This window comes from Rhinopithecus roxellana, chromosome 19, assembly GCF_007565055.1.
Source record: "Rhinopithecus roxellana isolate Shanxi Qingling chromosome 19, ASM756505v1, whole genome shotgun sequence".
In the NCBI taxonomy this organism is placed as follows: domain Eukaryota; kingdom Metazoa; phylum Chordata; class Mammalia; order Primates; family Cercopithecidae; genus Rhinopithecus; species Rhinopithecus roxellana.
The window spans coordinates 5694533-5722310 of NC_044567.1; the positions used below are offsets into that span (position 1 = coordinate 5694533).

A 27778-nucleotide genomic window follows, 5' to 3' on the forward strand; every position below is an offset into this window, starting at 1 on the left:
CTAACATCCTTTTTGGCCAGAGATCAGGCAATGGCTGTATGCTTCTTGATCCTGCATACACGGGTCCCTCAGAGCATTTGTGTGGCTTTTGCAAGGCCTTGGATCCAGTCGGGCTGGAGTGGCAATCACCAGCAGGTCCCTCAGAGTAACATTATAGCTCTGAGGACCCTGCAAGAGGAGGGAGGGCACATCCAGCTGCCTCTTCTCGCCAGAGCTGTCACTGCAGGAGTGGCACTCCTCAGGCAGGGAGGGGTTTTCTGGAAAGGCAAAGTCATAAGCATCAGCGATTTGTGCTGCTGGATTCAGCACAAATTCCTGGTGAAGACCACCTCCCAGTAGGGTTCCATGGCCTATAACTGGCTGAAGCTCTTTGAGCCAGAATCAGCCATTGCTCCTTTTCTCCAAACAGTTTTTCTTCCCCATTTTTTCATACTTAACATCAATAACTGGTGCAGCCTCAGCTGAATGAGCCTCATGTGAATGAGAACTAGGAAATGTTGAAGAAGGGACTTGGACAGCATTCTGTTTTTATCTTCTTTGTCTTCCCAATCAGACTAGAGGCCTCCTAATGGTATGGACTGTGTCTCCACCATCAGACTGGGGTTTCCCTGAGGACAAGGGCTGTCCCCTTCCAAAGACTGGGAGCTCCCCATAGATTAGGACTGGTTCTATCGGTCCATCTCCCCTTTAATCTCCTGGCACATCCCTGAACACACTGGCACTCACGTGACAGGCTATTCATTCCCAGCTTGGGGTTGTAGTGAGCTGGGAAGAAGGAGAGCTTTCCCCTCCGTTGAAGCTTGGTCAGTAGCTCGGATAGCAAATGTGGCTTCTTCATGTCATTCTTCAGCAAACTCCAGTTTGTGTTCGGACTCCCCCAGAAGCTCTTGGATTTTGTAGGCAGAAAAGGTTTTAACATTTCCTTCTGGATTAACTGTGGAGGGGTCTGCTGCTTCTTGCATTTAAAGGATACCACCCTATCCATCTCTGGGCCACTGTACTCAGAGCTGGTGGTCATGGCCAGGGTTGGTGGAGACTTTGGGGAGATTGAGACTTGGGTGGTGGATTCTGGGGCGGTTTCTACTGAGGTTAAGCACTGGAAGAAAAGACAGTTCAAAATGAGACTGCGGAAAGCTAAGGGTTCCTTCCTATGCTATTCTTTTTTTATTTTTATTTTTTGAGACAAGGTCTTGCTATGCTGCCCAGGCTGGTCTCGAATTGGGCTCAAGTGATCGTCCCGCCTCAGCCTCCCGAGTAGCTGGGACTATATGTGAGTGCCACCATGCCCAGCTCCCATGCTACTCTTGATTAAAATAAATAAAGAGCTGATACATTAGCAGCAAGAAAGATTAGGTTAGAAGAGTTTCCTCACCATGAATTGGTTAAACAGTAGGGCAGAAGACGGTAGAAGACTCTACAGCCTCCTCTAAAAGTCTCTACACGTGAGAGAGATTATAAACAACAAAGATTGGCCATCAGAACAATAGGTATTATTATTGTTATTGTTATTGTTATTATTTGAGACAGGATCTCGCCCTGTCACCCTGGCTGGAGCGCAGTGGTGCAATCTTGGCTCACTCTAACCTCCACCTCCTGGGCTCAAGCAATCCTCCCATCTCTGTCTCCCAAGTAGTTGGGACCACAGGCATGCACCATCACGTCCAGCTTTTGTATTTTTTGTAGAGATGGGGTTTTGCCATATTGCTCAGGCTGGTCTCAAACTCCTGGGTTCAAGTGATCAGCCCACCTCAGCCTCCCAAAGTGCTCGGCATGGTGGCGGGCGCCTGTAGTCCCAGCTACTCGGGAGGCTGAGACAGGAGAATGGCGTGAACCCGGGAGGTGGAGCTTGTAGTGAGCCGAGATGGCGCCACTGCACTCCAGCCTGGGCGACAGAGCGAGATTCCGCCTCAAAAAATAAAAATAAAATAAAATAAAATAAGTGATTTGGATAGTCTTATATCTACTTTTTTAAATTGAATTTTTAGTTTAAAATACTCTAAAAAAGAAATGTCCAGGCCCAGATAGTTTCTCTGGAGAATTCTATCCAAATATTTAGATAAGAAATAATGACAAATCACCAGGCACCATGGATCATGCCTGTAATCCCAGCACTTTGGAAAGCTGAGGCGGGTGGATGACTTGAGGTCAGGAGTTCGAGACCAGCCTGGCCAATATGGTGAAACCCTGTCTCTACTAAAAATACAAAAATTAGGTGGGCATAGTGGCGGGCACCTATGAATCCCAGCTACTCAGGAGGCTGGGGCAAGAGAATTGATTGAACCCAGGAGACTGAGCAAAGATTGTGCTACTGCACGCTAGCCTGGGTGACAGAGTGAGACTCCATCTTTTTTTTTTTTTTTTTTTGAGACGGAGTCTTGCTCTGTCTTTATTTGAAAATGACATATGATGAAAATCCTAAAGAATCAACAAAAAAACTAACTAGAATTCATAAGAAATTTAAGTCTCAAAATTCAGGATAGTATACATTAATCATTATTTCTATATGCTAAGAACAAATAGCTGGAAATTAAAATCTAAATAAATAATTCCATTTACAATATTGTCAAAAAACAAATAGGAATAAATTTAACAAAAGATGTGCAGAATGTCTACATTAAAAACTACAAAACTCTGTTGAGGAAATGAGAGAATATCTAAATAAATGGAAAGATAAATCATGTTGGAAGATTGGAAGATTCACTATTTTGTTTTGTTTTATTTTGATTTCTTGCTGCATAATACCAAAGATTCACTATTGTTAAAGAAATTGTTTCTCCTCAAAATTTTCTGCAGATTCAGCACAATGCCAATCAGAATCCCAGCGTGCTTCTTTGCAAAAATTGATGAATTTATTCTAAAATTTAAGTGGAAATGCAAAGGACCTAGAAGACCCAAAACAGTCTTGAAAAAAAAACAGCAAAAGTGGTGGACTTATATTATCTGATTCCAAGATTTTCTATATAGGGTTCAGTAATCAAGACAATGTGGTATTGGCATAAGGATAGACACACACACACACACACACACACACACCCCTAAAAAATCAAAGGAACAGATTAGAGTACAAAAATAGATCTGCATTTACATAGTCAATCACTTTTCAGTCAAGTTACCAAAGCAATTCAATGATAAAGGAAAGTCTTTACAATAAATAGTTTTGGTACAACTGAACATATATATGGCAAAAACAAACCTTGGATCTCGTCATCTAACATACTTAAAAATTAATTTGATGTGAATCATAAACCTGAAACACAAAGCTAAAGTTATAAAACTTCTAGAAAAAACATAGGAGTGGCTGAGTGCAGTGGTTCAGGCCTGTAATCCCAGCACTTTGGGAGGCCGAGGCAGGAGGATCACCTGAGGTCAGGAGTTCGAGACCAGCCTGACCAGTATGGTGAAACCTCATCTCTACTAAAAATACAAAAATTAGCCAGGCATGGTGGTGGGCGCCTGTAGTCCCAGCTACTCAGGAGGCTGAGACAGGAGAATTGCTTGAACCTGGGAGGCAGAGGTTGCAGTGAGCCGAGACTGTGCTACCACACACCAGCCTAGAAATAGAGTGAGACTGTCTCAAAAAAGAAAAAACATAGGAGAATATATTTGTGACCTGAGGTACATAAAAATCTCTTAGATAGGATATAGAAAGCAACAGCCACGCTGGGCACGGTGGCTCACGCCTTTAATCCCAACACTTTGGGAGGCCCAGGCGGGCGGGTCACTTGAGGTCAGGGGTTCAAGATCAGCCTGATCAACATGACGAAACTACGTCTCTACTAAAAATACAAAAAGTAGCCGGGTGTGGTTGTGTGTACCTGTAGTCCCAGCTACTTGGGAGGCTGAGGCAGGAAAATCACTTGAACCCAGGAGGCAGAGGTTGCAGTGAGCCAAGATCATGCCACTGCACTCCAGCCTGGGCTACAGAGCGAGACTCCATCTCAAAAAAAAAAAAAAAAAGACAAGAAAGAAATAAAGAAAGAGGGAGGGAGGGAGGGAGGGAGGAAGGAAGGAAGGAAGGAAGGAAGGAAGGAAGGAAGGAAGGAAGGAAGGAAGGAAGGAAGGAAGGAAGACGTATACAAGAAAAATTGATAAACTTTATCAAAATTAAAATTTTTCACTAATCAAAAAACACTACTAGGAAAAAAACAGGCAAATTTCCAGAATATATAAATTAAGTAATTCCCATAATGGAATAGTCAAAAGACAAACAATCCTACCCAAAAAGGGGGCCAGGCACAGTGGCTCGTGCCTGTAATCCCAGCACATTGGGAGGCTGAGGTGGGAGGACTGCTTAAGCCCAGGAATTTGAAACCAGCCTGGGCAACAAAGCAAGACTCGGTCTCTTAAAATAAAAAATAAAAAAATTGCCAGACATAGTGGCTCACACCTGTAATCCCAGCACTTTGGGAGGCTGAGGCGGGCTGATCACAAAGTCAGGAGTTTGAGACCAGCCTGACCAACATAGTGAGACCCCGTCTCTACTAAAAATACAAAAATTAGCTGGGCATGGTGGTGCTCATCTGTAATCCTGTCTACTCAGGAGGCTGAGGCAGGAAAATCGCTTGAACCTGGGAGGTGGAGGTTGCAGTGAGCTGAGATCACACCACTGCACTCCAGCCTGGGTAACAGAGTGAGACTCCATCTCAACAACAACAACAATAAAAAGATTAGCCAGGAACAGTGGTGAGGGCCTATAGTCTCAGCTACTCAGGAGGCTGAGGTGAAAGGGAGGATCCCTTGAGCTCAGGAATTTGAGGTTGCAGTGAGCTATGATGGTGCCACTGCATTCCAACCTGGGTGACAGAATGAGGCTCTGTCTCAGAGGTGGGGGAAAAAAGAGAGGGATGAAAACTTGAACATACTTGACAAAGAAAGATAAATAACCAGTAAACAGCAGGGAAATACAAAGTAAAACTACAATGAGATATCAAAACATAGCCATTAGAGTGGTTCAAATTTAAAAGCTGAGGCATGAGAATTGCTTGAGCCCTGGAGGCTGAGGTTGCAGTGAGCCAAGACTGTGCCACTGCACTCTAGCCTGGGCAACAGAGCGAGACTCTATCTCAAAAAAAAAAAAAAAAAAAAAGACAGATAACACCAAAACGTTAACAAAGATATGGAGCTATGGAGCAACTGGAACTCTCATAAATTGTTAGTTAAAATGTACAATAATACAGTCACTTTGGAGTTTCTTATAAAGTTACATATAGATTTACCTTTTGATCCAATGGTCTTTCTCCTAGGTAGTTACACAAGGAAATGAAAACACTTGTCCACAAACAGCTGTTTACAAAAATGTTCACAGGAGCTTTAACGACCATAAAATAAACAACCAAACAAACAAAAAACTGGGAACAATCCAAAAGTCTGTCAATAGGTGAATGGATAAACAAACTGTAGCATGTCTGTACAGGGAAATACAACTTAGCAAATTACTGATTAGCTCAACAACATGGATTTATCTCAGAGATATGTACTGAGCCAAAGAAGCCATACACAAAAGAATATATACTATATTACTCCATGTACGTAAAATTCAAGAACAGGCAAAACTAAGGTGAAAAAGTCAAAGAAGTCAGAGTCAGGGTAGCAGATGCCTTGAGGAAGGATGAGGGGAGGGAGATTGCTTGGGAAGAAACAGGAGAAAACTTTCTAGAGATATCAAAATGTTCTGTATCATGATATATCATGATAGCGTGTAGGTTATAGGGCATATTTATTTGCCAAAATTGTACAGTTAAGATTTGAGTAAATTTAATCTTAGGAAAAAAACAGGGCTCAGAAAAAAAAAAAAAAGAGGACATACAATGAGATGTATAATCAAATTATATTTAAATACATTTTATTTATTTATTTTGAGATGGAGTTTGGTTCTTGTCACCCGGGCTGGAGTGCGATGGCGTAATCTCAGCTCACTGCAATCTCTGCCTCCTGGGTCCAAGCGATTCTCCTGCCTCAGCGAACTCCTGACCTCAAATGATCTGCCCACCTCAGCCTCCCAAAATGCTGGCATTACAGATGTGAGCCACTGCGCCCAGACTCTATTTTTAAAAATCCAGTCTTTAAATGGGAAAACTGAGGCTTAGGGAATTTAAAGTGACTAAAAGGAAGTTCTATATCTACTAAAAGGAGACTCCAGGATCCAATCAAAGGTAGCCAGATCTCCAAAGCATAAACTCTACTTCAAATTGTGGTTAAAATAAATAAATAAATAAAAAACATAAAATCTACCATCTTAGTCATTTTAAAGTGTTCTATATGTAGTAGTGTTAACTATATGCACATTTGTTGTGCAAGAGATCTCTAGAACTTCTGCACCTTGTGAAACTTAACTTCTATATTTATTAGACAATTCCCCTTTCTCTCCCTCCACCCAGTCCCTGGCAACCATGATTCCACTTTGTAAGAGTGGCTACTCTAGATACTTCACAGAAATGGAATCATAACAGTATTTCTCTTTCTGTGACTAGCTTCTTTCACTTAGCATAAACATCCTCAAGGTTAAGTCCTGTTGCAGCATTTGACAGGATTACTCTCTTTTTTAAGGCTGAATAATATTTCATTATATGTATATGCCACATTTTCTTTATTCATTTATCTGTGGTTGATGGACATTTTAGGTTGCTTCTACCTCTTGGCTATTATGAAAAATGCTGCAATGAACATGGGTGTGCAAATATCTTTTTGAGATCCTGTTTTCAATTATTTTGGATATATACACAGGAGTGGGATGGTTAGCGGGATGGTAATTCTATTTTTAATTTTTTTTTTTTTTTAGACAAGAGTCTCACTGTGTTGCCCAGGCTGGAGTGCAGTGGCGTGATCTTGGCTCACTGTAAACCCGCCTCCCGGGTTCAAGCAATTCTCCTGCCTCAGCCTCCTGAGGAGCTGGCATTACATGTGTGTGCCACCACACCCGGCTAGTTTTTGTATTTTTAGTAGAGATGGGGTTTCACGATGTTGGCCAGGCTGGTCTTGAACTCTTGGCCTTAAGTGATCTGCCTGCCTCAGCTTCCCAAAGTGCTGGGATTCCAGGCATGAGCCACCACACCTGGCCCTATTTTTAATTTCTTGAGGAAGCTCCGCATTGTTTTCTTAGAGGCTGCAGCATTTTACATTCCCATCAACAGTGCAGAAAGATTCCAATTTCTCCACATCCTCACCAAGGCTTATTTTCTGGTCTTTTGTTGTTGTTGTTGTTGTTTTTGAGGCAGAATCTCGCTCTGTTGCCCAGGCTAGAATGCAGTGGTGCGATCTTGGCTCACTGCAAGCTCCACTTCCCGGGTTCACGCCATTCTCCTGCCTTAGCCTCCCAAGTAGCTGGGACTACAGGCACCTGCCACCATGCCCAGCTAATTTTTTGTATTTTTAGTAGAGATGGGGTTTCACCGTGTTAGCTAGGATGGTCTCGATCTCCTGACCTCATGATTCACCCACCTCAGCCTCCCAAAGTGCTGGGATTACAGGCGTGAGGCACCGCGCCCAGCCCCTCTGTTTTTCATTTTTTTAAAAGTAATGACTATCCTAACAGCTATGAGGTGATATTTCATGGTTTTGATGTGCATTTCCCTGATGACTAGTGATGTTGAGCATCTTTTCATGCTATTGGCCATTTGTTTATCTTCTTTAGAAAAATGTTTGTTCAAGTCCTTTGTCTATTTTTAAATTGTATTTTTGTTGCTGTTGAGATGTAGGAATTCTTCATATATGCTGGATATTAAGCCTGCTATGGTGTGAATGTTGATATTCCCCCAAAATTCATGTTGAAGTCCTAACCCCCAAGGGGATGGTAGTAAAAGGTGTGGCTTTTGGGAGATGACTAGGTGATAAGGGCAGAACCCTCATGAATGGAATTGGTACCCTTATAAAACAGGCCTCAGAGAGTTAGCTAGCTCCTTCCACCATGTGAGGACACAACAAGAAACTGCCATCTATGAGGGATAGGCCCTCACCAGATATCAAACTTGCCGGTGCCTTGATCTTGGACTTCCCAGCCTCCAGAACTGTAAGAAATAAATTTCTGTTGTTTATAAGTTACCCAGTCTAAGGCATTTTGTTATAGCAGCCTGAATAGACTAAGGTAAATCCCTTATCAGACACATGGTTTGTAAATATATATACTTTTTCTTTCTTTCTTTCTTTCTTTCTTTCTTTCTTTCTTTCTTTCTTTCTTTCTTTCTTTCTTTCTTTCTTTCTTTCTTTCTTTCTTTCTTTCTTTCTTTCTTTCTTGTTTGTTTTGTTTGTTTGTTTATTTTTGAGACAAAGTCTCACTCTATCACCCAGGCTCGATCTCGGCTCACTGCAACCTCTGCCTCCCAGGTTCAAGCAATTCTCCTGCCTCAGCCCCCTGAGTAGCTAGGATTACAGACACGCACCACCGTTGCTGGCTAGGTTTTGCATTTTTATAGAAATGGGGTTTCACCATGTTGACCAGGCTGGTCTTGAACTCCTGACCTGAGGTGATCCTCCCGCCTTGGCCTCCCAAAGTGCTGGGATTACAGGCATGAGTCACTGCACCTGGCCCCGGTTTGCAAATATTTTCTCCCATTGCCCAAGTTGCCTTTTCACTCGGTTGGTTGTTGCCTTTACTGTGCAAAAGTTTTCAGTTTGATATGGTCCCATTTGCTTATTTTTGCTTCTGTTCACTGTGCTTTTGGTGTCATATGCCCAAGAAATCATGAAATTGCAAAGCTTACTCTCTTAAAGGTGCTTTTCAAACCATGGGGTTGTAAACCTATGAAATCATGAATTAATCTGGTAGGTTGTAACTGATATTTTTGTTTGTTTGTTTTTGTTTTTGTTTTGTTTTGTTTTCTTTTTTTTGAGAAAGAGTCTCACTCTGTTGCCCAGGCCAAAGTGCAATGGCATGATCTTGGCTCACTGCAACCTCCATCTCCTGGGTTCAAGTGATTCTTCCACCTCAGCCTCCCAAGTAGATGGGATTGTAGGCACCCGCCATCATGCCCGGCTAATTTTTGTATTTTTGTAGAGACGAGGTTTCACCATGTTGCCAAAGCTGGTCTTGAACTCCTGACCTCAGGTGATCCACCCACCTCGGCCTCCTAAAGTGCTGAGATTACAGGAGTGAGTCACTGTGCCCAGCCTTAACTGGTACTTTTTCAAAGAATAGGACAGACAGAATAGCACGGGATATAAAATGTTAATTGAGGTATCATATGTAGTATGCCTAAGCACTGTTTTAGAAACTTTTTTCCAGGTGTGTGTGTGGGAGATGGGGCAGGGTGATGGATTGTGAAATAAAGTGGATTTCTTACTGTGGGCTATGGCTAAAATTTTGAAAAACATTGCCCTACTCTCTACTGCACTTGGTCCAAATGAAGGCCCAACAATGCTGAAGATTTTCCAGTAATTACAGCCGAGTCAGCCCTTGGTGGGCTTCAGTGGGAGGAACACAAAGAGATCTGTGCTAGGGCACCTAGTACCATATTCATGTGGCAACTTCGTTTCTGCAAAAATAGAAAGTCAACTGTCACCTTAAGGGAATATTTTTTATTTGATCTTTTTTTTTTTTTTTTTTTTTTTTTGAGATAGAGTCTCACTCTGTTGCCCGGGCTGGAGTGCAGTGGCATGATCTGGGCTCACTGCAACCTCTGCCTCCCGGGCAAGCAATTCTCTTGTCTCAGGCTCCCAAGTAGCTGAAATTACAGGCATGCACCACCACACCTGGCTAATTTTTGTATTTTAGTAGAGACGGGGTTTCACCATGTTGGCCAAGCTGGTCTCGAACTCCTGACCTCCAGTGATCCACCTGCTTCAGTCTCCCAAAGTGCTGGGATAACAGGCATGAGCTACTGCGCCCAGCTTTTATTTGAATTTTATTGGTGCTATTTGTTTTGGTTTGGTTCTATGGTTGTCTAAGTGCTCTAAGTATAAATATTTTATATCTGGTTTTATGCTTGTATATATTCATAAAAATAATTTAAGTCTACCATGGGGGTCTGAGAGAGTTTTCTTTCCTTCAAAACAAGGTGTCCATATATCAAAAGAGTTTGAGAAATACTGTTAAGCCTGTGCTGAGTTCAAAGGTGTACTACCAAAACCTTATTTGGAGAGAGGGTCTTCGCAGGTATGATTAGTCAAATTAAGATAAGATCATACTGAATTAGGGTAGGCCCTAAATCCAATGACTGGTGTCCTTATAAGAAGGCCATGTAAAGATACACAGAGGAAGGCCAGGCGTCATGGCTCACGTCTGTAATCTCAACACTTTGGGAGGCTTGAGCTCATGAGTTCAAGACCAGCATGGGCAACATGGTGAAACCTTCTCGACAAAAAATACAAAAATTAGCCGGGCGTGGTGGTGTGTGCCTGTAGTCCCAGCTACTTGGGAGGCTGAGGTGGGAGGATGGCTTGAGCATGGGAGGCAGAGGTTGCAGTGAGCAGAGATTGCACCATTGCACTCCAGCCTGGGTAACAGAGACAGACCTTGTCTCAAAAAAAAAAAAAAAAGAAAAAAGCAAAGATACACAGAGGAGAAGCACAGAGAAGAAAGTCACGTGACACCAGAGGTAGAGATTGGAGTTATGCTGCCACAAACCAAGGACTGCCAAGCACTCAGCAGCCACCAGACAGAATCCAGCAAGAAGCAAAGAAGGAAGGAAGGATCTTCCCCCTAGAGCCCTGAGATGGAGCATGGTCCTGCCCACACCTTGGTTTCAGACTTCCAGCCTCAAGAACCATGAGAGAATAAACGGTGTTGCCTCCACCAAGTTGGAGGCAATTTGCCACAGCAGCTCTAGGAACCACTCCAGGGGATAACCTGCTTCCCAAGAGGGGACTCACAAAAGCGCCTTCCTAAATGCTGGTCCTCCCAGCAGCTATGCCATTCCATAGCGTGGGCTTCTCAAGGGGAGACACCAAGGCCCAGGGAGGCTCAGTGGCCTACTCAAAGGGTCATAGCAAGTTGGGGGTAGAAAAAGGACCAGTAAGCAAGACTCCCACCACTCCCTCCCAGAGCTCGGCTCACTACTTACCACAGTGCCAGCGAAAACGTTCACTGCAGAGGCAGACTTGGCCTCCTTTATGCTGAAGTTTGGTTTACTGGGCTCCAACTCGGAGCTGCTGAGACTGATATTCCTCAGGTCTGGTACAGAACTGGAGGGCCTCGCAGATGTCGGCTTGGGGGAAACAGGGCCGGCCTCCTTCATGGGGGCTTCCTCGTGGAAGCTGCTGTCTGTTTCATTTTTCCTTTCATCTTGGACGCTCAAGAGCAAGTCAGGTGTGTAGGACACTAATGTCAATGGCTGGATGTACTGGGGAGGAGGAAACCACAACACACAGCCCATGGGAACCCAGCTCTATCCACTTCCAGATTCATCTGCACCCGGGGTAGGTACAAAGGAGATGAGGAGAAGGAAAGCAGTAGATAGCAAAATTTCTCTACTATGGGGCTCTCAACCTGGAATTCTGGGACCCTTACAGGACTCGTGCATAGCTTCACAGGGTCTGAGCCACTTGAAATTTCAGTTTAAAAACTGTGCATTTTGTACTTTCTGGCAAGAGATTCCATAGCTTTTATCAAATTCTTAAAGGGTTTGTGACCCTAACAAAGTTAAATAATATGAAACAAAAATCTCTGCTCTAATCCAGGTGAGTCTTGAGACAAAGGAGATGGATTGAAAACTCAGCTGAATCTTCCCACTGAGCTAGAAGAGAGTGGTAAGCAGAGAAGGCGAAAATAGACCACAGGCCAACTGGGCAGCTGACCCACAGCCAGGACTGGTCCACGCTTTGCACAGAGGAGGATAGATCTAGCCATGATCAGCATCCCATGTAATGTTCTGAGAGTCCTGCTCCCAGAAGTTCTTCCCAGTAGCCTGCTCTCTCCACTGTGCCCTGGCCTACTAGAGGGGAGCATTCCAACCCAAGCTGCAGTTGAGGACCAGGAGTATATGCACTCCTGAAGCCCTAAGTAAGGTTCCCTAAATAAGGTTCGTTCTTAGCCTCCCAGCATGGCCTGGCTGCTCTTACTCCTACTGGAGGAGGCAAGCAGGACAGACCGGTGAGAGTCCTCTGTTGCCTGGATGGAGGGATTCTCTAAAAGATGCCAGCTCCTGTGTGCCTTCAGGGCTCCCCGCACTACCCCGTCGCTGCCAAGCCCTCTGTGTAGCCCTTCAGTGTGTCTGGGCTCTGAGCAGTGGTCTCCTCAGCACCCCCCAACGGATCAGGCCCAGGTGGGGAAGGGTGCTGGCTACATGTGTTCCCCATGATCCGGGTTTACCTGTTTGGAGGCTTGGGTGGCAGCCTTGTCTTTCTGCTGCTGTTTTTGTTGCCAGCCCCTCACGCCCTTCTTTCTCACTTGCTCGCTTGCCGATTCCCCCTGCATCTCTACCTTCTTCTTCATTTGGAAGGGCTTTTTCTCTCGTTTTAGTCTCAGCTCCTGGATCAGCTGCCTGCCCATGAAGAACAAGTGAATGTCACGGGGGTTAGGGATGCGCTGCGCAGGCAAGCATTCTCCTTGAGGGATGGACATGACTGGGCGAAGAGGTAGCGAGTTCCACGTTCCCTTCTCCCAACATATCCAGTCTGCACAAGTGATTGAAGGTTAAGGAGCAGGGTGTGGAGGAAAGCATCATTCTGCCAAGCATACCATCCCCTGTGTGGGAACAGCACCCAAGGAGAGATGCACAGTAAGGGGGCTATTCCCTAGTCCACCACACCCCTATCTGTTCCCCACTTCCCAGCAGGCCAGTTCCCATCCATGGCAGGTGCCAGGAAGAGGGTCTGGGTAGGAGGCTAAAGCCAAAGGATCTCATATTGGGCCATTTCATGTGCTGGGCCTCTGTAGCCAATGGATGCTGAGAGTGGACAAAAGGTGACATAATATAGCAGAAATAACTCAGTCTCATGAGTCAGGACACAGGGGAGTTCTGGTCCCTCTTCTGTCATCATCTTTATATGTGATCACTCCTCTGCTCTGCCCTCTCTTTCCATAAAATGAGCTGGTAGGAGAGGACTGGACTCAGTGGATGAGTCCCTCCAGCTCCTGGAGTTTACGCCTGTGTGAATCCATGAGGCAGCTTTGAGGGGGTAGCTATCCTCGGGAGTCAGTTTCTAGAAAGAGTTACCTCTCTCCACTTCACACAGGGAATCTTCCAATTCCTTGTCCTTGTGAGACCAGGGCAGATTTTCATCTGGCAACTTTCTGTTTTTGCTTTTCTTTGAGACAAGGTCTGACTCTGACACCCAGGCTGGAGTGCAGGGGTGCAGTCACAACTCACTGCAACCTCCACCCCTCCGCCCTGAGCTCAGGTGATTCTCCTACCTCAGCCTCCTGAATAGCTGGGAGTATAGGCACAGGCAACCACGCCTGGCTAATTTTCCTTTTTGTTTTTTTGTAGAGATGGGGTTTCGCCATGTTGTCCAGGCTGGTCTTGAACTCCTGGGTTCATGCCATCCACCTGCTTTGGCCTCCTAAAGTGCTAGGACTACAGGCATGAGCCACGGTGCCTGGCTGCTCTGGCAACTTTCATGGTTGGGGACTCTCCCTGCCACTCCAGGCCAGTCAGCCAATAGATCACAGACAATCCCCAGAACCCCCCACCAACCCCATCCCGGATGTCTTCCTACCGGGCATACTCCTCCCGAGCCCTGGAAGCAACAGTATTTTGGAAGAGGGAGTTGTTGTCCTGGAAAAACTTCTCATACTTCTCCGAATTCAGACTGGGATAAATCAGTCGGAACCCTCCACAATTTTCCTTCTCATATGTTTCAGTTTTCTTTAACTGCATGGCTCGGAAACCCCTGACTTCCTCAATCCTGTTGGGAAGCAGAACATGGGGCTGTTGTCAAGTTTTCTTGGGACAAAGCCTGGAAGGGACATGCCCAAGCTGGAGGTCGTCTAGGGCCCGATGGAGGCCTTGCACATCATGGTGGCCAATCAGGGTTTGCTAAATAAATGCATGACTGTTTCCCTGAAAGGAGATTCTAGCCCTCCTGGGACAGCCCACGCCATAATACACTAAGAGCTGGTTAGCACAGTCTTTTTGACAACTCACCAAATTCTGTCCTGTTCCAAGTAAAACCCATTTTCCACTCGGCTTAGCTCTGACTAGGCAGACTGTCACCACCTTCCCGTTCACAGTCCTGATTACCCTTCTCTACAGAATAGCTGCTGTACTTTTGCTGAATTTGAGGGCTTCCTGGATGACCTTGATGACCGTTTATGAGCTGCAATGATCTCATTCTTCCTCACAGCCCCCTGGGGAAGTGGGGGTCAGGTAGGGAGAAATGATAAGCCCCCTTTTACAGCAGGGAAACCCAGAGCCACAGAAATATCCAGGGCCAAATAATGAGGAGACTGATTCAGAGAAGGCCTTTAACCTGACAGCTGCTCCTCAACAGGACACTGCCTCCTTCTCGGGGAGTTTAGCGATGGCAGGACATGGAGAAAGGCATCCTGGAATCCCAGGCAGCAGACCCACTAGGCTCTGGGTCCAGAGCTGTCATTTACCAGCAGTGTGACCTTATAAAGTCAGTTCCCTTTCTGGAGTCTTGATTTCCTTGGCTTCCAGAACAAGGCCACACAGCACTCCACCCTACCTAGCTGCCCACTCCTTACAGGGAAGACAGTGCAAGTGCCTGAGAAACATGGTGCCATCCAAACATGAATGCTATTTACGGCATCAGTTCCAGAAACTCAACCCCAAAGGATTAGACTGGCTCTGCCCATGAGGAGTGCAGGGGGCTGTAGTGGGGTCTGAAAAGCAACAAAGGATCCCCTTGACTAGGCTCAGAGTCTCCTGACACTACAATCTCTCTACAGAATGGAAGCCCCAGTTACAAGGCAAGTGCTGCCCAGCAGGAAGCAGGGGATGTCAGCTCCTGGCAACATGGGAACATGGAGAAGGACAGACACATCTTTCTTAACGGTAGAAATAAACGAATGGTCTTATTTTTATGCTGGTAATTCCTAAAGCTTCACATAATATTAATTAATTTCTATCCATTATATATAGCTATATATCTGTAACTTAATCTCCTATTTCTAGGAACAAAGGAATATTCCAAGTAAAACTATTCAAACTGCTACATTCTGCCAGTATAAACTCATTTTCCAAATGGGATTATCATTTGTTAAAATGACCCCCCCCCCCCAACCTCAGGCAAGATTATAATACCCTTCGATATGTATTATAGTGCCAAGTGCTTTGCTAAGCCTTTTATATGCATTATCTCATTTCATTCACCCAACTACCTTATGTATCATAGCTCCATTTCATAGAAAGATCACTGAGGCTCAGAAAAGTGACAGAAAGGCCACATAACTAGTAGGCTGTCGAGTCATAATTTGGACCAAAACAGACCGTTATTTTATTTATTTATGTATTTATTTATTTATCTGAGACGGAGTTTCGCTCTGTCGCCCAGGCTGGAGTGCAGTGGTGTGATTTCGGCTCACTGCAACCTCTGTCTCCCAGGTTCAAGCAATTCTCCTGCCTCAGCCTCCTGAGTAGCTGGGATTACAGGTGTGTGCCACCACACCCAGTTAATTTTTTTGTATTTTTAGTAGAGACGGAGTTTCACCAGGCCAGGCTGGTCTCGAACTCCTGACCTCAGGTGATCCTCCTGCCTCAGCCTCCCAAAGTGCTGGGATTACAGGCGTGAACACTGCACCCGGCCCGGGACAGACCATTCTTACTGGGAGCAGGGGAGTCAGAGAGAGAGAGCCCCCCAAGGCTGGGGAGTGCTACTGTACCTCATCTCCCGAGAACAACACTGCTGCAGGAACTGCCCCCGTTGTCTCTCCTCCTCCAAGACTTTCTTCTTGTCACAACTTTCCAGGTTGATCAGGACCAAAGTGTCATACAGCAGACCATCTTTCACCTCTTTATCCAACCGAGAGTCGGTGGAGAAGCTTGGAGAGTGGTTGACCTGTGAGGGCAAGATGGGCAACTGGTGACAAAGCCATCCAAAGTGAAAGCAGAGAGGCCGAGATGCCACCTCCAGGGTGTTACCAAAGCCCACCTCAGGGCCTGACTACCAAGATGAGAGGAAGGGAGGGGAGAGCATCTGGACTGGAGTCGCGGTGAAAAAAGGAGGAAGCATAACTCCCTCTAGTTAAACCAGTTTTTATCTCAGGCCTTTCTTCTTTGGGAGCATCAGGGCTACCCTCTCTTTGGTGTGTGTGTTCCACTCCATCTGGGGTGCATGTGTTCCCTCATGTGCACTGGGCATCCAGAGAGCAGAATGGAAGTGGTACTATCCAAAGGGACAGGCTCGGACACAGGAGGTAGAGAGGAGTGGCATTCAGGAGCCTGGCCAGGGTGGAGGGGAGACAGGTAGGAGGAGGGAAGGACTTATTCCTGCACACTGAAAAGTCTGTGTTGTTTGGAGGCACCATGTGACATTTGCAGATTTCTAGAAGTTTCTGAAGGGCTTGCTCCTGGTGGCTCATTCTGCTCTTTGGGTAAGGGCTGCAAACAGGCACATCCCTCTTCCTCCCAACATACCTGGAAATAAGGACTGGGAATGGAAGAAGGGCAAAGCTGCAGGAATCTGACCTGTAGTCTCGGGTTCTCCACCCCAAAGTCTGACCTGTGTCACTGAACCTGGCACTAGCACCCTTTGCTCCTCACGATGCTCCCTGAAGGGCCACGTGAGAGGGCTCCTGGGGACAATTCTTTCAGGAAGAGAGGCAGCTGCCAGGAAAGCTTCTCCTCCTCCTCTCACCACCCATGGGTCTCGGGGAGGCAGGAAACTCACTACATGGCCCCCTACCCGTTTCAGTGGCAGTAGGCCCCAGGACACTCTCTGCTGGTGTGTGTGAACTGAGTAGTCCAGGCCCCTAAGAATGGGGCACAGTCGCTCCTGTCTGATACTGAACGTTGCCAACCCAGCTTTGACGAAGAACGCCCCTTTCTGGGAGACAACTCTGTTACAAAAGGTCGAGCTGTCTTTAGAATCACTCTGTGCCTGAGATCAGCACTTCCTTGTCTGAGAGGACCTCAAGAAGGCAAAGGAATTATCTAATTCCCAGCTGTCTACCCCCCTCTGGTGGCCACTTCTCAGCTAAGAGAGAAGCCCCAGGCAGCAGGCACCATGGGAGGAAGTGGCCTGGGAAGTTGAAACAATTCAGGTAAGCCAGGAGGGCGGAATCCTTGAAGCGGGCTGGCCCCAATAACAAGAGTCCATTTTCGCCCCTCGCCCAAACTTCCCTACCTCCAGCAGCCAGGGTTTGAGTCTGCGGTCCAACAAAATGTCGAAGCCCAGGACCTCAAAGCAGGCGCTGCTGAGTGTGTGGCTGGGGAAGCAGGTGTGGTAGTTATGCCTGACGATGGGGTGCGCCGAGATGAGGGTCTTGATGATGACGTCCTCAATATCCCTCCATATCTGCTCCACATTGTAGCTGTGGTCCTCCATGTATGCATTGAAGGAGGAGAGCTTCCTGGAAGGGAACCACAGGCCAGGAGGCAGTGTAGCTGACCTCTGGTCACCCGAGGCCATGGCATGCTGGAAACCAGAAACTCCTGGTGGAGACAAGCTCCAGAGCCAGCAGGGACGAACACCCAGGAGCCAGGGTGACACCTGGGCTGTGTCAGAGCCAGAGGAGGTCCCAGGAATCCCAGGACTACTCCCTCCAAGTCTTCAGAGTCCTGGGGTGGGTGCGGATGCAGTCACATAAGACATGGTCAGGACACTCTCACTGTGACCCACAAAACATCTATCAGCAGGGGAAGGGATGAGTCAAGAAACCCGCTCCCCCACCCCCCCGACACCATGGTTTTACTTTGGCAGCAACGATTCCTCAGCCTCTGGTGTTTATTAGAAGCATGTGGGCAGCCTTTTAAGAACGCTGATGCCTGGGTCCCACCTCAGCCATCTGAGGGGATTCTGGCACAGAAATCTTGTTTTAGGGCTGCCCACAAGGAAAAGGCACCCCAGGGCATGTCCACAGATAAGGTTACCAACTGTGCCAGGCAAACTGGACTGTCCCAGTTTTAGAACTGCAAGTTCTGAATTCCAGGAAACCCCTCAGTCACGGGCAAACAGAGACAGCTGGGGGTCGCCTGATCACAGAGGAACTCAGAGATGTCTACCTCACGTGGAACAGTTCATGAAGAAATACCTGAGTGGGTGCTCAGCCAGCTCTGAGCTGGGCATTACCGAGAGAGGACGGATCTCACAAATCCAAGAGGCAGTGGTGGGGATACACATTTGCCCCCTCACATGCACATACATGTGCACAGAGAGCCAAAGTGGAAGTGGCAATGTGGAAGGAGGAGGTGCAGCGGAGTGAACAGCAGAAATAATGAAAAAGACAAGAGACACGGCTCATCCAAGCAGTTTCAAAAGCTCACTAGACCCCAGCCCAAGGGGTCAAGAAGGAGGAAGCAGGGTCGGCCAGACAATGTGCATTTGATAAGGGCCTTTGGTGCATGCAAAGCCTCATGCAAGGAAGGGACACTAGAAACTGTCACCTCTGTCATGGGAAGCCTCAGGACCATTCAGGGAGTCAACACACATGTGAAACAACCAAGGATGCATTTATATAAAGACAGATAAGCCAAGGCTACTCAATATAGAGGCCACCTCCTCCACCTGCCATTGTCAGAAAACAGTGTTGCACATAAATGGATTTTCCAGATCGCTTTAAGCCAATTTTTTTCAAGTGGAAAAAAATGTATTTAATTTGCCTAATTGGGAAATAAATTTTCCTGAAATAGATTATATAATTCCCCAACAACATATAACATAACATTTTCTTGATGACTCAGGACTCATCACAATGGATATACTTTATTGTATAATTTCATAATGCCCAGTGGCAAGTCAATTCAATTTAATACCAGCCATGTGCTGAGCACACTGAAAGATGAAGATGGCTTGGTGTCTGCCAGAGAATCCTGCCAGGTTTTCAGGTTTCCTGTCTTCTCATTCACTGTGACTGCAGCACTACTCCTGAGTTTGTGCCCCAGTGGGGTATTGACAGGGAGGGCAGTTGACCTCAACTGCCAACTTTGGGACAGATGAGACAGTCAGTATGAGAAGCAGATTGTCTCAAAAGATGGAGAGGAGGAAGAGGAAAGGAGAAACAAAATGGGAGGGAAAGGAGGAAATAAGAACTCTGCCCAGCACTATGGGAAGAACCCCAAAGGCCAGGGCACCATTGTAACCCTCAAGGAGCGAAGCACAACTAGGGACAAAAGGCAAATGTGCCCTGGGTAAAGAACAGCTATGGGCAATGGCTGATATTGACCGTGAGGGCTGTAAAAATACAAAAAAAAAAAAAAAAAAAAAAATTAGCCAGGCGTGGTGGCAGGAGCCTATAATCCCAGCTACTCAGGAGGCTGAGGCAAGAGAATCGCTTGAATCTAGGAGTCAAAGGTTGCAGTGAGCCGGGATCGCACCATTGCACTCCAGTCTGGGTGACAAGAGCAAGACTCCGTCTCAAGAAAAAAAAAAAAAAAAGACAGTGCCCTGCCCATGGAGTGGATGGTACGGGCAGCATGGCTTAGTGGGTAAGGGCACCAACTCGGGGGTTAGGCAGCCCTGGTTTCAATCCCAGCTTCCTAGCTGTGCCACTCAGGGTAAGTTACTTAACTTTTTCACATCTCAGTTTCCTAATATGCAGAATAGGGACGATAATAATGCCAACTTCATAGTGTTGTTTTGAGGAGGATTAAGTGGTTTCAAGTATGTAAATTATCACTAGGAAAAGAAATGTCTAAGCTCTCCAGCCCTGGAGATGAGAAGGTAGAGATGGGGAAATTGGGCAGGGAGACCAATTTGTAGTGCTGGGGTGGAGGCAAGGAGAGAGAACACACCCACACTGGGAAATGCTGAGTTGAAGACATCCAGGTGGAACTGAGGAGAGATGGACCTGGAGCCCAAGGGAGACAGGCTGAGCCCAGCAAGGGCAGGCGGAGGCCACGGGGGCAGGCGGCTGCTCCAGGAGAGAGTGGATGGAGAAGCACCGTGGGGTGAGAGGGAGATGAACAGAGGAAGAGGAAGAAGGAAATGGAAGAGGCAGAACAACACTTGAAGCCTTTGCAACCTCACCTTAGTTCTACTACCCCAAGACACTCCTCCATCACAGCCGAGGGCCCAGAGCCTGCTGTTGGGGTGCCAGTTCTCACTGGAGGAGGGAAATGAGAACCTTTCCATTCCGTGCCCTTAGGCTAACGAAAAATGACAGTAACCACGCACACTGTCTATGTTGCCATCACAAGTCATTTGAACCTCACAGAGACCCTGTGAGGTGTCAGGGCATGGCAGGGAGTCTCATCACATTCATCCTCCAGACCAAGAAGTGCAGGCTCAGAGAGATGAAGTAACTTGTCCAAGCTTAGTTGGCAAGTGTCAGAGCCGGGACTACAAGCTAGACCTCCCAAAGTGCCAACGCTCAGAACGCAGCAATGCAAGAGGCCCAGCTGGTGCCCACAGCCCAGGTGGGGAGGAGAGGAGGAAGTGGCAGAGCTTCAGGCAGCACAGGTGGCTGACATCTTCTGGAAAAGGGGGAGACTGCCTCCCACCAGTCTTCCACATACCCTTTAAGCAGCCTTAACTTAGTGATTTTCCGTGTGCTTTTTGGAATGCTGCCACTGAAGGGGTCATGAAATGTCACATGCCTCTCTGATAGTCTGAAGCCAAACTGATAGCCTGTTCAGTGGTCCTTTGAAGCTTGGTGTGTTAGAAAAGAGAATGAGCTTTGGGGTCTAACAGACCTCACTTCTCCACCCAGTCTAGCAGTCACAGCTGTGGGACCTGGGTAACTCACGCAACCTCTGAGACTCAGTTTCCTCATCTGTAAGATGGAGATGGCACCTAACTCACAGTTCTCCACCTACAGAGAGCAGATAGCAATGCCTTTACCATAGTGTTGCTGTAAAAAATTCAAAAACAGGCCAGGCGTGGTGGCTCACGCCTGTAATCCCAGCACTTTGGGAGGCCGAGGAGGGCAGATCACGAGGTCAAGAGCTGAAGACAATCCTGGCCAACATGTTGAAACCCCGTCTCTACTAAAAATACAAAACTTAGCTGGGTGTGGTGGCGCATGCCTATAGTCTCAGCTACTTGGGAGGCTGAGGCAGGAGAATCGCTTGAACCCGGGAGGTGGAGGTTGCAGTGAGCCAAGATCGCGCCACTGCATTCCAGCCTGGGTGACAGACCGAGACTCCGTCTAAAAAAAAAAAAGAAAAGAAAAGAAAAGAAAGATTCAGCAATAAAAAATGCACAGAAAGCACCAAACACAGACCCCAACACACATGAAGCCTCAGAAATACTTGCTCCTTTTCCCTTTCCCCCTTCACCTGGTCAAGTTCACATTCTTCAGTCTCCCATTTTCTTAAAACTCAAATGAGACCTGATTAGACAATAACAGGAATGGAAAAGCCTGTCGTGAAGATACTGTCGTGAACCGCTCTCAATTTCCCCCCTTCTGAGGAATCTTCAAGTCAGCTAGCCACATGTCAGGGCACCGTGACACATCATTTGGGAATCTCTAATGGAGCAACACCCGGGGGAACACGGGCCAAGCAATGACTGCCTGGCAAGTCCTTCTCACGTGGCAGATCAGTAAATATCTGTTGCTTTGGAAATATCAGAAGGGCCAACTGTAACAAGGGTATGTTTTGGTGTGTGTATATATTCTGCTGGGGAAACAGCTCATGTTTATCTCTCCTCCTCCCAGCCTCCCAGGGTTTACGATGGGGCCTTCTTTTAATGATTAACAGCCAAGAGGGCAGAGACGAAGGAATTTGTTCTGGGTTGCGAAGCAAAGAAGTACTTTCTCAGACCATGTGACCCAAGATGGAAACACTGATGGGGACTGACAGGGTTTGGGTAGAATCCCAGAAAGCAGTTCTGAGGTTGGTAGGGGAAGGAAAGAAAAATGAAGCCTCTTCCTTACCTCTTACTGCCAGAGTGAGCGTCTCGACTGAAATTTGAACTGTGCTTATTAATGGAATAATTAGTCAGGTGCATGCAGATATCATCCTGGGGAAAGAGACACATATCTGTGGGGTCAGCTCAGAAGGGCAGGCCCCCTGCTTCCTCTCTGTGCCCTCCCATGGCCCCTGGAGCTTGAAGGGATGGAAAGAAAAGGAAGTTTTAGGGCTTATTTTGTGTGGCAAAATAGAGGAAGTAAGAAGGGGTGTCCTGCAGCCTCAAGCCTAAGAAACTCCAATTCCGCTGGGCGCGGTGGCTCATGCTTGTAATCCCAGCACTTTGGGAGACTGAGGTGGGCAGATCACAAGGTCAAGAGTTCAAGACCAGCCTGATTGACACAGTGAAACCCCATCTCTACTAAAAATACAATAATTAGCTGGGCCTGGTGGTGCGCACCTGTTATCCCAGCTACTCAGGAGGCTGAGGCAGGAGAATGGCGTGAACCCGGGAGGCAGAGCTTGCAGTGAGCTGAGCTTGCGCCACTGCACTCCAGCCTAGGCGACAGAATGAGACGCCATCTCAAAAAAAAAAAAAAAAAAAAAAAAAAAACAAGAAAACTCCAATTCTTTATGAGATTGGGTTGTGCACAGCCTGAGAAAAACTTCAGGAGTCCTGGGGATCCAGGAAAGGCGGGGATGGCAGGGTTGCTCACCCATGGCCTTTTCTCCTTGAGTACCCCTGAACTGTGGTTCTGGCTTTGGAGTCAGGCAGACCTTGCCACAAGCCCCAGACTCACCTCTTCCTATCTATGTGACCTTGGACAAGTCCCTTATGCTCTGGGTTTTAATCTCGTCATTTGTAAAATGGGGATAACCATCCCTCTCTCTGAGCACTCCTGGGAGGGCTAAATGAAACCTGGCACATAGCAAGCGCTCAACAAATGACCCTCACAATGTCTTGAGAACGTGGATTTAACTAGGATTTTTTTTTTAATTATGCTATGGGGATAGGGTGAGGTAGTGTGTCTCCTTAGCTCACCAGGTTGTCTGTGCAAGGGCGGGAGTAAGAGGTCGTCGCAAAGCGGGCCAGTCCTTCATTGTACACAAAAATCCTGAGAGGGTCACAGGATGTCACCAGTACATAAATCCGTAGGTCAAACTTAAACCCATCAATGACAAAGGGCTGGAAGGAGAGAACAGAAGTCAGACATGCATTAGGGGAGAAATTTACACTTAAAAATCACTAGCTCCTGCCTTGTTTCCATGGAGTTGGCTCCAACATTGCCTAGTGTTGTGGAGGGAAGGCTTGTCCAGGGTCAGAGAGAAGAACAAGGAGACTTGCGCTCTGGGTCCCAACATGTGATCCTGTGGAGGTCACTAAACCACATTGTGCCTTGGTTTCCTCATCTGTCAAGTGACACGAGTAACCACCTCTAAGAAGTATCTTGGCAATTAAACAGAGAAACATTAAACAGTCCTCTGAGGCCGGGCTATAATCCTAGCACTTTAGGAGGCTGAGGCAGATGGATCGATCATCTGAGGTCAGGAGTTCGAGACCAGCCTGGCCAACATGGTGAAACCCCGTCTCTACTAAAAATACAAAAATTCACCAGGCGTGTTGGTGGGCACCTATAATCCCAGCTACTCAGGAGGCTGAGGCAGGAGAATCGCTTGAACCCCAGGGGTCAGAGATTGCAGTGAGCCAAGATCACGCCACTTCACTCCAGCCTGGGCGAAAGAGCGAAACTCCATCTCAAAAAAAAAAAAAAAAAAAAAAGGTCCTCTGATGGGCCAGGTGCAGTGGTTTATGTCTATAATCCCAACACTTTGGGAGGCCGAGGAGGGAGGATTGCTTGAGCTCAGGAGTTCAAGAACAGGCTGGGCAACAAAGTGAGACCTTGTCTCTACTAAAATTCAAAAAAAATTAGCCAAGTGTGGTGGTGCAAGCCTGTAGTCTTAGCTACTCAGAAGGCTGAGGTGGAAGGATTGCTCCAGCCTAGGAGGTCGAGGCTGCAGTGAGCCCTGATCACACCACTGCACTCTAGCCCGGGTGACAGAATGAGACCCTGTCTCAAAATAAATAAATAAATAAATAAAAATTCTCTGATAAGCCAGGCACAGTGGCTCACACTGGGAAGCCCAGCACATTGTGAGGCCAAGGCAGGAGGATCTCTTGAGCCTAGGAGTTTAAGACCAGCCTCAGCAACATAGAGACCCTATCTCTACAAATAAATTTTTTTTTAATAAAAAATTAGTCTGGGCACAGTGGTTCACACCTGTAATCCCAGCACTTTGGGAGGCTAAGTCAGGCAGATTACTTGAGGTCAGGAGTTTGAGACCAGCTTGGTCAACATGGTGAAACCCCGTCTCAACTAAAAATACAAAAATTAGCTGGCTGTGCTGGTGGGTGCCAACTACTTGGGAGGCTAAAGCAAGAGAATCACTTGAACCTGAGAGGCAGAGATTGCAACAAGCCGAGACTGCACCACTGCACTCCGGCCTAGCAGCAGAGTGAGGCTCTGTCTCAAAAAAATAACAATTACAAATTAACCAGATGTGGTGGCGTGTGCCTGTAATCCTAGCTCTACTGGGGAGGCTGAGGTGGGAGGATTGCATGAACTCAGGAGTTTGAGGTTACAATAAGCTATGATTGTGCCACTGCACTCCAGTCAGAGTGACAGAACAATACCCTATCTCTAAAGAAATAAAAATAAAATACAGTCTTTTGATGCATGGACATATTGTCACCATTCAGGGCTACATATAGTTACAGTTCTTTTTTTTTTTCTTTTGTTTTTTTGTTTTGTTTTTTGAGACAGGGTCTCCAGCATCTCACCCTGTTGCCCAGGCTGGAGTGCAGTGGCACAATCTTGGCTCACTGCAACCTCTGCTTCCCGGGCTCAAGCAATTCTCCAGCCTTAGCCTCTGGAGTAGCTGGAACTACAGGCATGTGCCACCACACCTGGCTAATTTTTGTTGAGAAAGGGTTTCGTCATGTTTCCCAGGCTGGTCTGAAACTCCTAAGCTCAAAGCAGTCCACCCACCTTGGCATCCCAAAATGCTGGGATTACAGGCGTGAGCCACTTTATGCAGCCAACGCACAGTGGCAGTTCTACAAGAGTCCTCCCTGCAATGTCATCTCCTGGCCATTTCTTCCCAGAGAGATCAGTGTGTCCCACTCTGTCCACACTCCTAGAGGGCTCCCTCCCCACAGTGGGCTATGACCTACGACCTCCAGTCAAAGAGAAAAGCTGATTGCTCTCTAGCACCATGCCCCTTTCCCACATGAGGGCTGTCCCAAACCAAAGGTGCTCCCCTAGCCCTAATGTGTTAGAGGAAAAGGGCCAGCCTGGTAGGGCCAGACCAATTGACAAGGGTAAAAGGATAAGAGACACTCTGGCCCAGGCACGTGCCGGCACCCCTGGTCAGAACGTTTGGTCTGACAAAGTGCAAGGCAGAAGCCAGGTCAGCTCCACCTCCGTCTTCACCCTCCATTCCCTCATTTCGCATTCTGTCCAGTGGAGCTAAACCCCGCGGTTGCTGTGGGTGATAAATAAATAATCACAATGAGGAAGTACCTTTGAAATATAGAGCTGACAGATCATATCCTCCCCTGGTTTGATTTCTTTCACTGTCCGGGTGATGAATATACCTTTCCCTTGGCAGCCCGAATCCGGCTTACAAATGTATGTCTTATTTTTTCTTGACCTGCTGTAGGTCTGCAAATCTCCCCAGCTACCAGAGCAGGGAGGGAACAAGATACATCTTTAGCTGGGGAACAATGAAAAGGAAGGCTAGCTCTTTATGAAGAAAAGAAAGAAAAGCTATCTAATGTGACAAAACCCTAGCATTGACAGATGCCCAGAGGTCCAGCAATGGGAGGCAGTAGAGCACACACAGCAGGGAGTGTGGGCTTCAGAGGGAATTCAGGCCTGGGTTGAAGCCCAAGCAACACCACTTACCAGTGGTGCAACCCTTTGCAAGGACTTGACCTCTCTAAACCTCAACTTCATCATCTATACAGTAAAGATAATAACGACACCCATCTGCTGTGGTGCTTAGCTGCATGACATAATGCGGGCACAGTGCTGCATGCCCCATCAAGGTGACCATGGCGCAGGCAGTTTGGCCTTCGGGGCTTGCAGGTAGGAGCTTTGGAGTTCTGGACCTGGTTCAAGCCCTGACAAGTGATGTGACTTTGGATCCATCAGTCTCTCACCCCACGCTGGGCTTCAGTGTCTCATCTGTGACGCCTCTATTTTAGTCAGAGTATGGGAGAGCAAATCATATATTTGAACATATTTTGAGGAAAGTATATTCAAAAGAAAGAAAGAAACTAAATGAGTGGATTCTGTCTCTCAGTCTCGCTATACTTCTGTGTTTTAACTCAAAGGAACCTTGTAACCATTGGAAAAATCACCTAACTGCAATGTTCCTCAGTAACCATGAAATCTGGAGCTCCTGTTGACCTGATGGCAAATACATTTCCTTCTAATTTGCTGCTAAGCCCTGAAACTTGTTCCAGACAAGCGAAGGAAAGTCTGAGAACCCTGGAGCTCTTGGTTTTGGAAAGCACTGGGTGGAGAGGGGAGGATGGAATTCCTCTGATGCCCTTGCCATGTGAGTATAATATGATAGTGGCACTGTTCACTGTCTCAGCCCTGTCTCAGCCACCAGATTGCACCCCAGGTCACGTATGTCATCTCACATTTCTCCTGTTCCTCGGTGGTGTGGTCCAGAGCATTTTACATACCAGGAATTCTGTCGTTTTGAAATGGATATAAAGAGAGCAGAGAAGAGGAAGTGCTGACTGCTATCCATAGCACTGCATGGGACAGAGGTCAGGCATCCCTCCCTGCTCCTAACCTGGGTGCTAACCACTACCACACTCTCTCCAGAGGTGCTCATGGTCCTTAAAGATTCAGAAACTGCACAGTTACGTGGTTGGAATGAGTTCAAAATCAACAGCTTTCAGCGTCAGAACAAACTCTAACCCCAACTGCAGGTACAGGTTCCAGGGCACCCAGCCCCTAAATGTCATCTAATTTTACAGGCAGAGCCTTGTGTTTTCTCAACCTTGGACACACCCTTTATCCCTTCTCTTCCTGAACAGTAGCCAGAGAGATGGGAGATCATATGGGCAGGGAAAGTGGCAACCAGGGAATCAGGGGCAACAGGAAACATAAATGGAGAGAGGACTGGAGAAGGAAGCACAGGGCAGGGGGCACTCACTCAGCAGGAAGACACCAGGTCCTAGGGAAAAAGTGGAAATCTTTAGGGAACATCTTTAACATGCGGCTCATATTCCTGGCCAGCAAGTCCTTCCGGCAGATTTCACTCATCCCGGGAAAGTGATTGATCTTCTGCAAGGGAAGCCGGAATTCATGAGCAATCGAGGGACATGGGAGTACCACAAAATCTCCTTGGGACACAGGTGTAAAAATGGGGCCCCACCGGGTAAGATGCCGCACTTAAACCAAGGACCATCACTAACCCAAATACCTGGTAACTTTTCATTTCCATCACCCGCTCCAGTGATACTGAGTAATCTGTCCAATAGAGAGTCCAGTCATCGTTTTCCCCTCCCTCTCTAAGGCCGTACTGTTGGGCGGCCCTGCGCACTATTGAAGAAAGAAAGGCCTATTAGCCCGGGAAGTGGGGGAGGAGCATGGGGTGGGGAGGTTCCATTACTAGGTGCTCCCAGACCACGTACTGAAGTGAGAGAACTCAGCTCCTTGAGACTGGAAGCCATCTTGCCCTGTCTCCATTAATGCAAGAATGGAGAGTCAAACACTGCCACTGCATCACTTGAGCCCAGGAGTTCAAGACCAGCCTGGCCAACATGGCAAAACCCTGTCTCTACTAAAAATACAAAAAATTAGCTGGGTGTGGTGGGGCATGCCTGTAATCCCAGCTACTCAGGAGGCTGA

General features: G+C 47.0%; 1 protein-coding gene across 2 annotated transcripts; it reads right to left on the bottom strand.

Moving 5' to 3' along the window:
• Positions 1-27371, bottom strand: TTLL6 (tubulin tyrosine ligase like 6). 2 transcript variants are annotated; one of them, XM_030923702.1, is made up of 12 exons: positions 27351-27371; positions 27081-27211; positions 25427-25583; positions 22888-23031; positions 21872-21957; positions 17182-17407; positions 15719-15894; positions 13591-13779; positions 12242-12413; positions 10995-11273; positions 727-1096; positions 1-257 (listed from the first exon to the last, which is right to left on the bottom strand). In XM_030923702.1, the coding sequence occupies exons 1-12, from the start codon at positions 27369-27371 to the stop codon at positions 1-3; spliced, it is 2208 nt and encodes a 735-aa protein (XP_030779562.1). The 2 variants fall into 2 exon arrangements, with proteins under 2 accessions (XP_030779562.1, XP_030779563.1); XM_030923703.1 differs by lacking the exons at positions 21872-21957; positions 22888-23031; positions 25427-25583; positions 27081-27211; positions 27351-27371 and adding an exon at positions 20023-20054.
• Between the last annotated feature and the right edge of the window lie 407 nt (positions 27372-27778).

What these genes read in the sequence shown, in the direction of transcription:
- TTLL6 (XM_030923702.1), bottom strand. Translation starts at nt 27,371, where the DNA reads ATGGAAATGAAAAGTTACCAG. An exon ending in TCAAACCCTGGCTGCTGGAG is followed by an intron (nt 15,895 to 17,181) that starts GTAGGGAAGTTT and finishes TTGCCCTCACAG; the next exon opens with GTCAACCACTCTCCAAGCTT. An exon ending in GCTCGGGAGGAGTATGCCCG is followed by an intron (nt 12,414 to 13,590) that starts GTAGGAAGACAT and finishes CTTCATGGGCAG; the next exon opens with GCAGCTGATCCAGGAGCTGA.